Here is a 15,370-nt window from a genome sequence, read left to right as displayed (position 1 = left end):
CCTCCTTACTAGTGAAACCTACAGCTCCTTATCCTCAGCTTTCTTTTCATGGTGATCACCACTGGCTTGAAGGCTTGAATGAAAATAACTCCACTCTGCTGCTTTCTTAACGCCTTTGGCCTTACAAAGTGACTTTCTTCTTGGAGCAAGTAGAATTGATGATAGTTAATATCAGCCTTTCCAAGAGTCTGAACCAAGGGAGATAGAGTATGTGGAAATGCTTCGGGAAAAGTAAACATTACATGCTAAAGCCCTCCATACATGTGAGTCATTATTCTTGTTATTATCATTAATATCATCTCTAAGCTTCAGTAGCCTCTGTTGGAAGTTTGGATAGTAAATAGCCGAACTGCTGGTCTCACTCAGGTGTAGTGCGTCTATAACAACATTTCCTGAGCACTTCTTATGTGCCAGGCACCAGACTGACTTTCCAAGCATTATCTGTTTTAATTCTCTTAGCAATATCAAGTTAGATACTACTATCATCCCCCTTTTCAGATGTGAAAACTGAAGCTAGAGAGTTTCTGTAATTTGCCCAAGAATACACAGATATTAAGTGACAGAGCTTAGATTTTTTTTTTCTGCCTTCAAATCTGGGCTTCTAACCGATAGGACCTTACTGCCACCTGAGATGATGTGTGAGCAGGCATTAATGTTATACAAACCTCAGGTCCTCATCAGGTCCCCTGAAACAGAAGCAACACGCTATTGTAATACTAGAATGTTCATCTAACAGTGAGTTTGCAGATCATCTGTAGATGAGGGAAGTGAAACCTTGAAAGGTTACCCGTGACCCGGCTTGACGATGGCAAAGCTAGGTTTAGAAACCAAGACTTTTGACCTCCAGTGTAGGGTTTGTCCCAAGATACTCTGCCACCTACATATTGAAGCATATTGTCTCCAAGTGTTCAAAGCTATCCCGAAGGGACAGAGTTTAAAAAGGAAATCTATCTGAGTAGTGATGCAGATTTCAAACACACAGAAAGCAGATGGAAGCAGGGAGTTTGTTTTGAAGGACAGCATGGTGAACCAAGATGCCTCTAAGAACAGGGGAAATGGAATGAAAAGTCAGCAAACAAGGTAGAAAAGACAGCCCTGAGAGGGCCTGAGAAACTGAACAGAAAATCTGAAGGAAGATAAATGGATAATTTAACAGCCATTCAGTTTTTAAGAAAGACAAAGAACAAGCTACATTGCATCAGAAAAGGCCTAGAAATGATGATGGATGGGGCCCTTCAAATGAGTGGTGAACACAACAGAATCACAGTCGCCTGCACGATTCCCAGCTGAGGGCAAATTTGAGGAACTAAATAAGGATATGAGACTGATACGGATTGAAGAGTTTTTCAAAATCCGTTTAATGTCCAGGCAGGGGACATTGATCGCTTTTCAGAGGAAATGTTTAGGATCAATGAGGTAGTCGGCCCTTATTGGAATGTGGATGGAGGGAGGGGATTTACACACAACATTAGCACAGCGTGCATTAAGGTACTGAGATAATTTTTGAATCAAGGTGGCAAAGCACTATATTATTTTGATCTTTATGAAATAATTATTTCTCTTTTTTATCCTTGTACTCTTAAGCTTTCTTTATTAACAATAAAATGACTTGCTATTGAGTAATTCTAACATATGATCAAAAGTTGCTAGTTCCTTTATCAGTTCATGTTACACTTTTAAGTAGAATATTTTATTGTTAAATAGTTTATACATGCCCAGTGAACAGAATTCAAAAGGTCCAAAAGACACAAAAGTATTAGAGAAAAATGGTCCTCCCTCAACACTCCTGTCCTCAGGTCACCCAGGTCCTCTCCCTCAGGGCAACCACTATTAACCAGTTTCATCCAAAAACAGTCTATACAAAAGCAGAAACACAGTGTTTTTGGTTTTTTCTTTGATTGAGATATCGTTGGTGTATAATACATACATGGATGTATACATATACATGTATGTGTGTGTATATGTGCATGTATACACATATATGAACAGAGTCTATCCTGCTCCATACCTTGCTTCCTTACACTTAATGTATTTTTGGGATCACTCCTTTTCATTGTCCATACAGCAGCTATCACATTCGTTTTGATGGCTGCAGAGTTTAGATCTTAAAGATGTAGAATAAAGTATTTAATCAATAATTAATTATTAATTATTTGTGAACACTGATGTTGTTTCTAATAATTTGCTATTGTAAACAAAGTGCAATAAATATCTTTGTAAATGCATCATCTTCATACTTTATTTGTAGGACAAATACCTGGAAGTGGAATTAGTGGGCATTTGGCATATGGGCATTTGAAATTTTGATAGATATTGCCAACTTTCTCTCTATGGAGTCTGAACCAATTTATATTTCTACCAGCAGTGGCTGAGGTGCCTCTCCTTCTACACTCTTACCAAGACAATGTGTTATCAAACTTCTTGAATTTTGCCAATATGATGGTGCAAAATCTATCTCATGGTAGTTTTAATTTGTATTTGCCATATCATAAATGAGTCTGATTATATTTTTAGTACAGATTTATTTACTTAGGAGCCATTTGTATTTTCTTCTGTAAACTCTCCATATTTTTGCCCATTTTTCTATTGGGCTGGTGGTCTTTCCTTATTGATTTGTAGGAGTTCACTATATATTAAAGAAATAGACCTGTATCTGTAGCAAAAGTGGCAAGTATTTTTCCCAGGTTGTCATATATCTTTTCACTTTGTTTATGCTATACAGGAATACATTGATTTTATGTAGTCAAATTCATCTTTTTTTTTTATGGCTTCTGGATTTTATGTCATACAGATCATGACTTTCCCATTACAAAATTATAAAAAATTTTAAATTCTCAGAACTTCTTTTAGTATTTTATGGTTTCATTTTTTTATATTTATATCTGTGACTCATCTGGTTTTGCTTTATTTGATTGAATGTGAAGTGTGAGGTCAGAATCCAACTTTAGTTTTTTGTTGGCTACCCAGTTTCCCCATAAGTTTTTGACTAATCATTTTCCTTATGATTTAAAAGGTGACCTTCATCATACACCAAAAATTCCCTTAAGCTTAATTCTATTTTTACTCTTTCTATTCTGTTGTATTATTCTGTCTGCCTAATCACATTCTTTTAATTAATATTGCTTTATAATATATTTTAATAATAAGCCTAGTTTCACCTTCCCCATTACTCTTTCAGTATTTTCTAGATATTCTTGTTTATTTTTCCATATAAGCTTTAGAATTTAGTTCAAACACAAATCTAGTTTGTCTTCTTATTGGGATGCTTATTTAATCTTAAATGACCAATATCTGAAAGTTAAATTAACGTAAAACTTCCCAACATTGAAAAGAAGAAAAACGTCACCTATTAGGAAGTTTTTGTTCATAAAATTCTAATGTTCCCTTCCTTAAACTATACTTCAAAAATTTAATTAAAAAAATTCAGAGTATTGGTCCTGCTGTCCCCACACATACAAACTTTTCCCATATCTTAGTCTTTGGGAGAGTTAGCAATGCAATAAAGCCACAATAACATACCTTCCATCAGATCTTAAAGGTGACCCTTTCTTTGGACAAAAGGCCAGCTAATGATACACCCAGTGGTATGTGCAAAATACCCCTTTCTTTGTCTTCCTATTCTTTCTCCCCAAAATCTTTCTTTATTATGTTGTAAAATTAAGAAAAAGTAGGTTCTCTTACCATATGGAGAGAGACCAGTAAAATAATAGAGGATGTTTGTCCCCAAGGATGTTTACCTAAAGACAAAACATCTCTCATGGATTTTTTGGGTCTGGTTCGCTGTCGATCTGGGGCTCTGGGATGCACAGACTTTGACGGCTCCCTCTCTGTCTCAAATCTGAGCCCTGTTTGGTGCTGGCATGAGGACCACCTTTAAACTCTCACAAGAAATACTCAGGCATCATCAGATTTGCATGGCACTCCCTAAGCAGTTCATTAGTACAAATATCAGCTAAAAAATAGAAGGGCAAATGATAATAGGGTATTCTAGAATCCATTCTAGGAGGTACCATGGTAGCTTACTGAGAACACCATTCACACTAAGGGCAAGGGATTCCACATTTGTAAAACCCTCTCCCACACAGGCACCCTAGCCATTACGCTTGGAGAACCCTAGGGCTCAAGGCATGTGAGAAGTATACAAAAATATATATAGTAAACGAATGCTTGCAGCTCAAAAAATAAATTTTTAAAATGGTTCTTTTTACACATTGAACTTTGCAAAAACAATAGATTATATACATACACATATATATGTGTATATATATGTATATATATATGTCTATAAAATCTCAAGTGGCATAGTTTCACCAGAAAACATTCCAGTGTATGGAGAGGTGGATTGTTACCATGTGGCTGTGTTTTACTTACATGTTCCAACCACCTCTTACATGAAGCCCCATTCATCAAAGGCTGTGGCTTCTGGGTCAGCAGCTATTCCTTCCAAGTCAGATGTTGCCTACACAGTGAACATGATTGATTAGCTACCAGTGTGCTCTGAAAACCTGACCAACGGGATAACCTAGGACAGAATCCTAGAGGGGCTCATTATAACAGAAGAAGCGGTCTCCTTGCTCCCGTGTACAGGAGCCATCTTTAGGCCTGCCGTGATTTACCACTTAAAACCTTTATTTTCCCAGGGTAGGCTTGAAAAGAGGAGTCACAGATGAAAGATTCACTGTCTACACCTAATGTTTGGGAGGTGGCGTGAGGCTGCCTCCCTCCTGTGAATTTGTCCTGAAGCAGTGCCTAGGACACTAGAACCGAAAAGTTGCTCCAGTGTCCGGATGCTGTAGTCAAGTGTGAGACACATGTCCTCACCAACATCCCACTGAGATCCCTCATGGGAAGACACCAGGGGCTTTGTCCTCAGGCAGGCCTGGACTGACGTTCCAGCTCTGCTGTATACTTACCCATGTAAACTTTGGTCCTTTTAAGTTGATTTCCGCAATCTCAGGTTCCTTATCTGTCACAACAGGGTCAACAATACCGATCTCTCCGCATTGTTGTGAGGTTTAATGAGCTCCCATCTGGATAGGCCCCAGGATGGCACGCGGAACACTGGACACATTCAGTATGCAGTAGTTATTAGCTCATTTTGGCAAGGTGTGTTTTACTCTCTCTCACCAAGAGCGAGTGGGTGGCCTTCAGAGTAGACTCAGCCCACAGACGTGTCTCATTCAGTTGAACACTGTTTATAACGTGTAACATATCCAGTTTGCCAAAGGCCCCACCACTCCCAACTGTATCATGCAGCCTATTTCATTCATCAACTTTACTGGCCTGGCCCGGAGGACATTGTGTTTAAAACTCTTGCCCTGTATTATGGAAATAACAATGCTGTTAATCCAAGGAGACTAAAATTCCTGCCTCATTAATTCGTAATGTTAATCTCATTTGTAAATATCATTTCCCACAAAGGAATCCCTTGAGCATGTAAATAAAATAAGCAAAACAAGAAACTTGAGAGATTAGGAAGGAAATGGAAAGGGAAAGAAAAGAGGGAGAGAAAATTTCAATAAAGCATTTTCACTTTTACAGTCACTATTAACCTGCTTCAAACCTAGGAAAGAAAATGATGTCTTTCTTTCTAAGTTATTACTAGTACTGTAATTAGCTTTCAGGAGATTAGAATTGATGCTACAAACATCAGTGTTATAACTTGGCTAGACTATGCCCTTAGGATTCCGATTACAGATCTGAATCATTCTTACGTTGGATTCTAATGAGCTTGCTTGCCCTCCTCATAGTAAGTATTATCTCTGTGGCTTTATCATCTTTACTACTAATTTGGGTAACTCTCTCACATTATTTAGATCTTAAGCTCTCAAATATCACTAACAAAACAGAAAGATCTGACAATATTTTTTGGCATTTGCAAAAATCAGACATAGCCAACCTGTTACTGCTGAATAGATACTACAACTGTTACTGCTGTAACAGATCTGCAGAGTTAATATCACATATAGAAAAATAGTTTTCCCAACTGGAAAGAGACTGTCACCCGATGTGATAATTGTGGAGTGACACTGAGCTTCCACTAAGGAGAAAATAACAGCTAGTTGCTGTTTTTCCTTTCTGTCTGAGTTCACCTGGTCCTTAGGAAAAACGCAGGCTAAATTGATGCCGTCACCCAGGTCCTTTGAGTCCTCCTTCTTGGAAGCCGAAATCCCATAGGTTAGCTGACTTTGCCACCAGGGGGAGTTGGCATCCTCTGTTAGGGTCTTCTGAGTCCCCATAGCATGGGCGGTTCAGACTCAGCAACCTTTAAAGCCTTTTAAAGAGTCTGTTTGGCAGACTCTGGGGGTTCAAGGAGAAGAGAGGTAACTGCTAGCTGGTCCCTGACTCTCATGAACTTGGGTAGAGAGGGCTGCCCGGTGAGTATTAGCAGCAACCTTTTATGCTGGGCAAGTTGAGACTCCCTTATGCCAGCCACCAGTTCAAAGTCTGGTGGGGGGTTTCAGTCTCAAGTAATTCCTGGGGGTGACAGAGAACAATAAGGAACCATAGCAAAAGGCCCATGATTTGGAGCTCAGAAACTCTCTCAAATGAGTTTGAGCAGAAATGGGAACTTGTTGGCTCAAGCAACTGGGGAGCTTAGAGGTGCAGTTGACTGGGCAGCAAGTGGCCACATCCAGGGGATTCAAAGGATATCATAAGACAGACACCCCCTTTCCTCTGCCTCCTAGTTATGTTTTGGTTTCATTCTCAACCAAGCTTTCCTCACACATCCTGGCAGCTCTAAGGTCACATGTTCATTCTAGGTATTATCACACCAAAAGAAAGAAGAAAAAGAAAGCCTCACTTCCAATAGTTCTGGAGAAAACCCTGTGAGACCTCTGACTGCCTTAGCTTGAGCCACACCCACATCCACATCCCCACACCGGTCACTGGTGTTGGTCAGGACTGAATTGTGCTCCTTCTCAGAGCACATGGAGTGGATTGTTACCTGAGGAAGGGTAAAGGGACTGTATATAGCCTCTGCTGTCTACTGCAGTTCACTTATAATCCACTGCCAGAAAAAGTTAACTCACAACTACCCGATGCAGGGGGTCAATTTGTTCAAGTATCAAGATGCCTAAATCCTTTGACACCTACACAGGTAGCCATAAAATAGAGACCTACAACCTGACATCAATTCTCTCAATTAGGAATTGCATACGGCTACTAGTAACAGAGATCTGAAATCACAATAGCTTAAACAAAATAGAAATTTACTTATCTCTCTGATAAAAATAATCCAGAGAAGTCAGTTCTAGGTTGCTATGATGTGGCAGTTCCATAGCCATCAGAGACCCAGTCCCTGTTTATCTTTCTTTAGCACATGGCTGCCATACTCAAGGTTGCCTCATAGTCACAAGATGGTCACTGTAGCTCCAGCCATCGTGTTAATATTCCAGCAGCAAGAAGGAGATAGGGGCAAGGGCAAAAGGATGCACTTCCCAACTGAATAAACTCCCATTTAAGAGTCTTCTCAGAAGGTCTTCTTTCTGAATTCTGCTTGCACCTCCCTGGCCATTCCTAAGCTTAAGGGAGGTGGGAAGGCAACTAGCAGTCTCTGTTAGAGATACCACAGTCCTTGTGGAGTAAATGACTCCATCCCCAATGGGGCAGAAGTCATAAGGCTAGAGCCTCTTACTCCATTGTGTTCTAGCCAGGGAAGAACCCAACAGAACACGGTGCCTGGCACAGGTACACGTGTGACATATATAAACAATTATTACTAATTTTCCAACTTGATCAAGTTACATACTAAAGCTTTATTTTAAAGGTGGTATTTTTAATGTAAATGTCTAAAAACATCTATCCAAAGAAGTCTTGGCTCACTTCTGTGTTCACCATTATTGTTTGATTATTTGTTTTTCAAAGCAAGTTTTAAAAACTGCTGGAAGCCTCCTGTGGTAGTTAATACATTATCTTAAGTAATTTAATGCAAATTAATTTTTACACAACCTTGGGTTTCAAAGGCCATTGAACTGGGGAGGGAAGGAGTGAGGTTTGGGGGGAGTCTGCTTGCTGCCTCCCATCTGGGCCCACAGCCAGCTCCATCTGCTCCCACGTGTAGTAACTAACACTTCAGCTACTCCCCTGCCAAACACACCATGTGGAGTTTAGCTTATTTTCTTACTCAGAAAAATGTTAAGCTGCATAGAAAGATGTGTATTTCAGGTTTTCTAGAAGACTCAAAGGGATTATTTTAGCATTTCAAAATTCTGCTTTTGTACCATAACTCAGATTTTCCATTGGGCTTTTATGGTTCTTTTCTTTTCTGTGTTATTTCTGGATTTCATTCCCTTTTAATCCCACAATTCTCCTTTTCTGGTATGGTCTTACAACACTTTCATATCATATGGGAGCCACCGAAAGGTTCAGGGTAGAGAGCAGCCAACTCGGATGTGTGATTTTGATTGACCAGGATGGCTACAATGAGAGTTGATTGGACAGGACCCAGGGGAAGAAGCAGGGAGCCCAGGTAGGAGCTGCAGGAGGTTAAGGCAGTGGAGAAGGTGAGGGCAGCCTGAAGTAGGGTGGTAGAAATGGAACTAGACTGACACACGGAGACACTTTGGAAGTAGGATTGAGAGGACTTGGTGATAGTTTGGATGCGGGGGAAGAGGCAGAGGTCATAGATTGCTGGGCTGGGCAGTTGGGTGGAGATGGTAATGCTTAGGTCCCTGAGGGAGTAAACCTGAGAGCAGAGGAGGGTTCGCAGGAAGGCATGAGTTCAGTTCAGGACAATCAGTTCACTGGCTCTGGCCTTTACAACACAATGGAAGAATGGAAGGTTGACAAGCCAATTGGGATTCTTAGCAACTACAGCATTGCAACATGACATGTAAAATTCAGGAATATGTCAGACTCAATGATGAATAATCTTTACCTTTGGGAACCAAGAAGGATTAGCAGTTCAACAGTTCACTAATTTAAAAGTTTGGGTTTGCTGCACAATTAGCCACTTCTCTCTGAAGTCACATAGCTTAAGTAGAAGCCTCCTTTGTTTCTTGGAGATAGGTACCCTTTACACATGTGGCTGGCCAGTCTCGAGAATTCAAGAGCATTTCAGGAGCTGCCACCACTTGCATGCGTTCTTTCCCCTTCTGTTGATGGTCTGAGCAGAGATGACACCAGCTGGTCATGTCTTCAATTACTTTCCTTTTCAAAATACCAATGCCCAAGTCACCTTTTGGACATTTTCACCCAGGAAGTTAAATAATCATGGTAGAAAAGTGATCACATCTTCATTACAGGGATATTGCCTCAAACAAGATATTTGAGAGGGGCTCCAAGTTTATTTTCATATTTTATCAAAAAATTGATATTTAAAAAATATTTTAATTTCTTTCTTCTCTGCCATGCATTGTATCTCTTAGTTTCTGATTATTTCTTTTGGGTAAGGTGGGGATGGAGGACAGCGGAAAATGTAATTCTTATTGCCAACACTCTGGAAATACACGAGTCAACAATAGGAAGTAAAAACCATCTTCCCTCTTTGTCTTTTAAAAAAATAAATAAATAGCCAGCTCAGATAATTTCCTCAAAGTTTTTTAAAGGTATTAATGACATGGTTGGACATTTTCAGGGTCCAGGAAAATCTGGTTTTAATTTGGTGGTGTTCCTCTCTCCCCTCTGTAAGACTGTAGGTGTAGGGACTTTTTCTAAGAGCATGGCTTTCTCTGCTTGTTCCCCTGTCCCACATCTGCCTCCATCTATCCAGCAGTTGAGCTCCAAGAAGTGATTGTGGTCAACTAATAAGCACACGTGGGGCCAGATGATAGCAGATGTGGATCCTGATGGCAGCGGGAAAGCAAGAGTCACACTCCTAGCAGCTTAGCGAACTGATAAAAACAAGCTCTCAGCAATAATGGTAATAAGACAGAATACTATATTCATTTCCCAAGGGGCTCATTCTCAGGTTGCTTTTACCGCAGGATCTTGTAGCAGGTCAGACCGTCCTGACCCCACTCGTCCTGGCCTTACCCCATCCTCCTGCCACTGCTCTGTGGGTGGAGTAGAGGAGGGGTGCTGTTCCCAGAGATGACTGAGCTCGGAGCTAGAGATCCAAAGATGCAGGCCTTGTTTCCAGTCTCCCTCGGAGCTCATGGGCTAGTACCCAAGACAGAGTTGTTTAAAACCAATTATAGGGACTTCCACTGCTGGACCAGAGTAACAGGGGGAAAAGAAAACCACCGAAAAACAAAAACAAGCAGAAAAATACATAAAACAACAGTTTTCAGACACTGGGCAACAGGCAACACAATACAGTGATTCCTGAGAAAGGGGAACAAATGAAATGGGCCCTCCAGGTGCCCCAGCTTTCTCCCTGGGGAGGGTGTCCAGGCCACAGCACAGGGAGGGGAACCCAGGCAGAGCTCGATGGTCCCACTGAGATGAGGAGGCAGAGCCAGGAACCTGGGGAGGCCAAGGAAGTGAGTCCGCAGGGAAGAGCCGCAGAGAAGAGAGGGCTCCCGAGATCTGCAGAGGCCCCTTGCGTCTTCGGTGCCATTCACCCCAGGCGTGTGAGGAAACCACTGATGCTGGAGAGCACCAGCGAAAAGGAGAAGGCAGAGTAATCCTCAGAGCTCGCCCAGGCAGGGGAGCAGTCCGTGGTCCCACCACCCAGAATTTTAGAGAAAAACCTTGACATAGATGAAGTTCTGGGTACAGTTCTCAGAAGATTACTGTCTCGGTAGTGGGGCCAGACTAGCCCTAGACTAAAGCTGCTCTGGACCCACCTAGCAAAGCTTAAAGGCATGCCTCAAAAGGATCGAATTATTATTTCCAAGTAACCATCAAAACTGCATTCCCCAATAAAACTGAGAAATGTTTAAAGAAGTTAAAAAAAAAGAAAAGAAAATCAGGAACCCAACAACATAAAATTCACAATGTCTGATATCCAATCAAGAATTGCCAGGCATGCAAAGAAGCAAGAAATCTGACCCATAATAATGAGAAAAATCAATCCGTACAGACTAAGAAATGACACAGATCATAGGATTGATAAAGAAGGACATTAAGACATTTAATACATTTTATATGTTCAAGAGAGTAGAGGAAAGATTGGGCGTGAAAAACAGAGTCATGGAAGATATAAAAAAAGACCCAAATCAAACTTCTAGAAATGAAAACTACCATTTTTAAGAGGAAAACTACACTAGATAGAATTCACAGCAGATTAAGCTCTGCAGAAGAAAAATTCAGTGGCATAGCAATAGAAAATTGGAATTTGATCCCTCTCCTCTCTCTATACTCCAGATGCTAATTTCTACACAGTGTGATTAGTCTCACTCAATCATTATCATAATGATGTTGTTCTGCAAGGTTCTGCTTTCACTCCCTCTCTGAAACACTGCAAATGATGAGGGAATCAACCTGATTATACATATGTACATTTTATATATATATATATAAAATGGTACCATGCTTATATATATACATACATATATATATAATCTATGTATTTATGTGTACATAGGCATAAAATGTTTATTGAAGGATACCCAAGAAACTGATAACATCAGTTGCCTCTAGGGAAGGAAACTAAATCTCTGGGGCAGGGATGAAAGGAGATTTTAACACTATGTTTTGTACCCTTTGTATTCATTGGACTAGTGAATGTGTTACTTATTGAAAACATAAATAAAATATGGAATAAACTGTACGTGCTGGTCACAAGTGGACTCAGCAGTGGAGTGTGAAAGGAATCAGGAAGCAAGTGGGGCCCCTCAGCCACCTGGATGACTAGGTGCCCAGGGCTGTGTCCGCAAGTGAGGCAAGTATCCAGGGTCCTGTCTGATGGGCCAGGGTTGGGAGCTGCAGTGAGCTTGGGAGTCTCAGCGATATCCATACACAGCCCAAGTTGGGTTTTGAGGTCAATAAATCACTCCTAACCTACACTCGGAGCAGCACGAGTTATCAGCCTACTGCTCGAGCTTAAAGGGAGAGCGCCCCAAGGATTAGAACCATCAGGTCGATTACAGGGATACAGTTTTCAGCTCAGTATAAAGAACAACATTCTAAAATCAGAACAAAGAGTAAACCGACACGCCCAGCCAGGGAGGTAGTGAGTTCACTGCCTCCGGATGTGTTTAAACGCTGAATGGTCACACCACGGGGATGTCACGGAGGGGACTCAGCATCCTGTGGTGGATGGTGCCACACACATAACCTTTAGAGTCCCTCTGTGTGCATAGGGAGCGTGGGCAGATGGGTGATGTGTCCCCTTTCTCTTTTGCTAAGAGAAGAGTTAGTCAAACGAGACAGAGACCAGTAGCATTTGCACAGAACCCATCGGGTGTCACTCGCTGATGAGAAGTTTGTAGGAATACCCATATCTTTCTAAATACTGGGAGCAATTCTCTTGCTGATGGTACATTGCACGTAATCACTGTAAACCTTGGAATTTAGGTTTGTGGATAATCCCTTGCCTTCCTAATATTCTAATAGCTCCATATTCTTCCAGCTAACTGCATTTATATAACAAATTTATAGTGTAAGAATAATTCTTCAAGATGAGATTCTTGCTACCTTTGCCTAGAACCAGCACCTGACTAGAGGAAAACGATATTCCAGTGTGGCAATTCTGTGTTTAAGGAGAATATGAAATAAAGAGAAGAAGGAATTCTGAGAAATAATGTACCCCCCCCCAAAGAATTTTTTTATTCAACACAAAGAAAGCAAGACAGAGAACAAAGAGCTAGATAAAGGAAAGCAATCTGTTTGGGGCTAAGCCAAATAAACTTAAATAGTTTAAGGAATAAATTGGTAGAGTAATTCGAATCATGGGCAGGTGCTATGAACGTAATTTAGTAAACGCTCGGGAACCTGCCAAGGAAGAGAAAAATGTGTTGCTTTTGAGATCATTTCCCAGCAGCTTCATAAAAGAAAACTGATTACAGGAATTTAATAAGTAAAACAGAGCCAGAACTATAGTAATCAAATGAGTTTTTAATTACATTTCATGCAGAAAAAAATTCCAATTTGTGCTCCTGGGATTAAAAAAAATAAGTTCTAGAGAAATGCTTTTGTGGCAGGAAAATAACATAAACACTAATTTCCATAGGAATTATAGTAGTTTAATTAAAAGGCTTGATCAGAGCGAAGAGGAGCCAGTGCCAAAGTAAACTAAAGACCATGGCATTCGTCGCCACCTCTTACACTGTTGTCTAAACAAAAACACTGCATTGAGCAGAACACAGGCACCTGCATTTTTCTCATGGATGTAAAGGGGATTTTGATCACTGCCTGAGTTATTATGTTGCTGTGATTTATTATCGTATGGAATAACAAATACGTCTGATTTCAGGTTAGACGTTGTTGCTTGGTGTGATAAACATCGCTTACGAAAGCGAGAACACGCTGTGCTTACGGGACACGGGCGTGAGGGGACACCGCCACGGTGGAGTGCTCGCCGCTCAGTGGGATCCCTGCGTATTGCTGGGCTCTCAACCCCCCACTTACCTTACATCTCGTTACACTTCACTTGTATCCCTGAAACTCCCCCGAGCGGAGGGTTATTTGAGGGGATACTTCAGGTCCTCCTAACAGGTGGTTTGCAGTCATGCTCAGGGGATTCCATCCTCGACAGAAAGAACTATTATCCTTCCTGCTGGAGGACTTCGCTCTGGAGCACCCACTGACTACGGGTGCGGCTTGGAGGAGGCTTTTCGGGAGGCGTCTGTCCTGCAACCACGGCGGCTTAGTCACCGGTCACCTTTTGTTCCCCTTGTGATGAATGAGACACATCTGCAGGGTGTCTCCGTGGGACTGGGGGTATAATCTGTGGCCACAGGACGCTGACCCAAGGCATTAAGCAGGACCATTACCTTTCCAGGGGCTAAAGCCCCGCAGCCCCGTGATCCCTGTTTCATTCACTGCTTTGTTCCACCAGAGGGGTGACCCACATTTTGTGAGGCTGGAAGTTTGTACCATTTGGGAGTTGGGGACCCTTTTTTTAAAAATAACACAAAATTAAGTGCAAAAAAGAAATATTTAGAAGGGTCTCCTAAAAGTGAGGACCCTGAATCCTGAGTTTCCTTAGCCTTGTGGTCAGTCGGCCTCCAGCCCCACCCTACATTTTCTCTCCCTCCTCCCTCCTGCACCCCTCCATCTGTCCCTCTCTTCCACACCCCTTTTTCTTTTCTCTCGTGTCTATTTCCATGCATGTTCTCACGTGATCTGTACATTTAGCACAGTCCCCAGATCCTGCGCTTTACAAATGAGCTCCTCTCATCTCAGGATTTTACCTGGCCTTTCTCATTCACGTGAGTCCACCCAGAGTCATCTTTGGTGGAGCAAACGGTAGGTTTATTTTTGTAAAAATTTCAGTTCCTGATCTATTGAGATCTGGAGCCCTCCCTTGCAGGCAAAGATACACATACTAGTAGACCGTGTGAGCTGGATATTTTGTTTCCTGTTTGATGTGAATTTAAAACAGGATCATAATCAACTTGGCTGGCACCCTCTGGAGGAGTGCACAGACATCTGTCTTATTTTTTCATTTTCTATATAAGCTCTATTAGTACAACACAGTGGTGCTAAGTGCATGTTTACTTCTTGTAAATAGCTCATGTTTACCAAAATAATCATCACTTTCACTTCTTACAGCCAGTTGCCATTCTCCTCACAGCTGAAAGCTAGAAAATCATGGCAGTGACTCCGGTTCCTCTCTCCCCCACCTGCTTTTGTTTTATTTTAGGCTTTGGTGAAGGTCAATGTGAAACTGAAGCCGATGCTGGATTCGGTGGCTGCCAACAGAAGTAAGTGGGAAGAGTTGCACCAGAAAAGGCTGCTCATCTCTTCGGCTGCCTCTGCCCCCTCTGTCAATCTCATGGTGACAGGAGATGACAGAGACTAACCCTCCAGGTCAGCTGCGGCTGTGAAATGACTGCGTCCTCAGGAGCCAGCTTCGGTCCCACCACAGCATTCTTTTGTTCCTTTAAGCTCAAACAGACATAAAGTCTCAGGGTTGTGCTGGGAAGCATGCCTGGGCTTTCACCTTGCAGTGTGATGTCAGCAGAAAGGACAGAGGAGGAGGTGGGGCAGGGAGCACATGCCCCAGGATGCTCACCTCTCCCTGATGAACAAACATGGGCTGAGACGAAGATTCTGGGCAGCGGGCCACTTGGGTCCAGGACCTGAGGACGGTTGGCCCTGCTCACTCTGAGCCGAGGGAACGTTGAACAGTGAAGGCGTCATTAGCGCTGCTTCATGTTGCGTATGGCTGTTCTGTTTGTTACAAGCCAAACAATGCCTGCCTTTGCATCCTCTCCTGAGCTCCCCCTTTTGCGCCAGACTGTCCCAAGAATCCCAATTGGTATTCTGTAGAGATATCTTATTTTTAATCCTAAAGCTTCTTAATGATGGATCAGAG

General features: G+C 41.8%; 1 protein-coding gene across 1 annotated transcript in view; it reads left to right on the top strand.

Moving 5' to 3' along the window:
- PDE11A (phosphodiesterase 11A) overlaps nucleotides 1–15,135 on the top strand; it is a 430,340-nt gene extending 415,205 nt beyond the window's left edge. Inside the window, exon 20 of the mRNA XM_082466844.1 lies at nucleotides 14,696–15,135. Coding sequence (XP_082322970.1) covers nucleotides 14,696–14,854 — 159 coding nt within the window. The 3' untranslated portion in view covers nucleotides 14,855–15,135. The remainder of the gene's footprint in view (nucleotides 1–14,695) is intronic.
- Nucleotides 15,136–15,370: the final 235 nt, after the last annotated feature.

This window comes from Balaenoptera physalus (genome assembly GCF_965194825.1).
Source record: "Balaenoptera physalus genome assembly, chromosome: 6".
In the NCBI taxonomy this organism is placed as follows: domain Eukaryota; kingdom Metazoa; phylum Chordata; class Mammalia; order Artiodactyla; family Balaenopteridae; genus Balaenoptera; species Balaenoptera physalus.
Note: the sequence above shows the minus strand (reverse complement) of the source record. Positions and strands in the feature narration are given on the sequence as shown.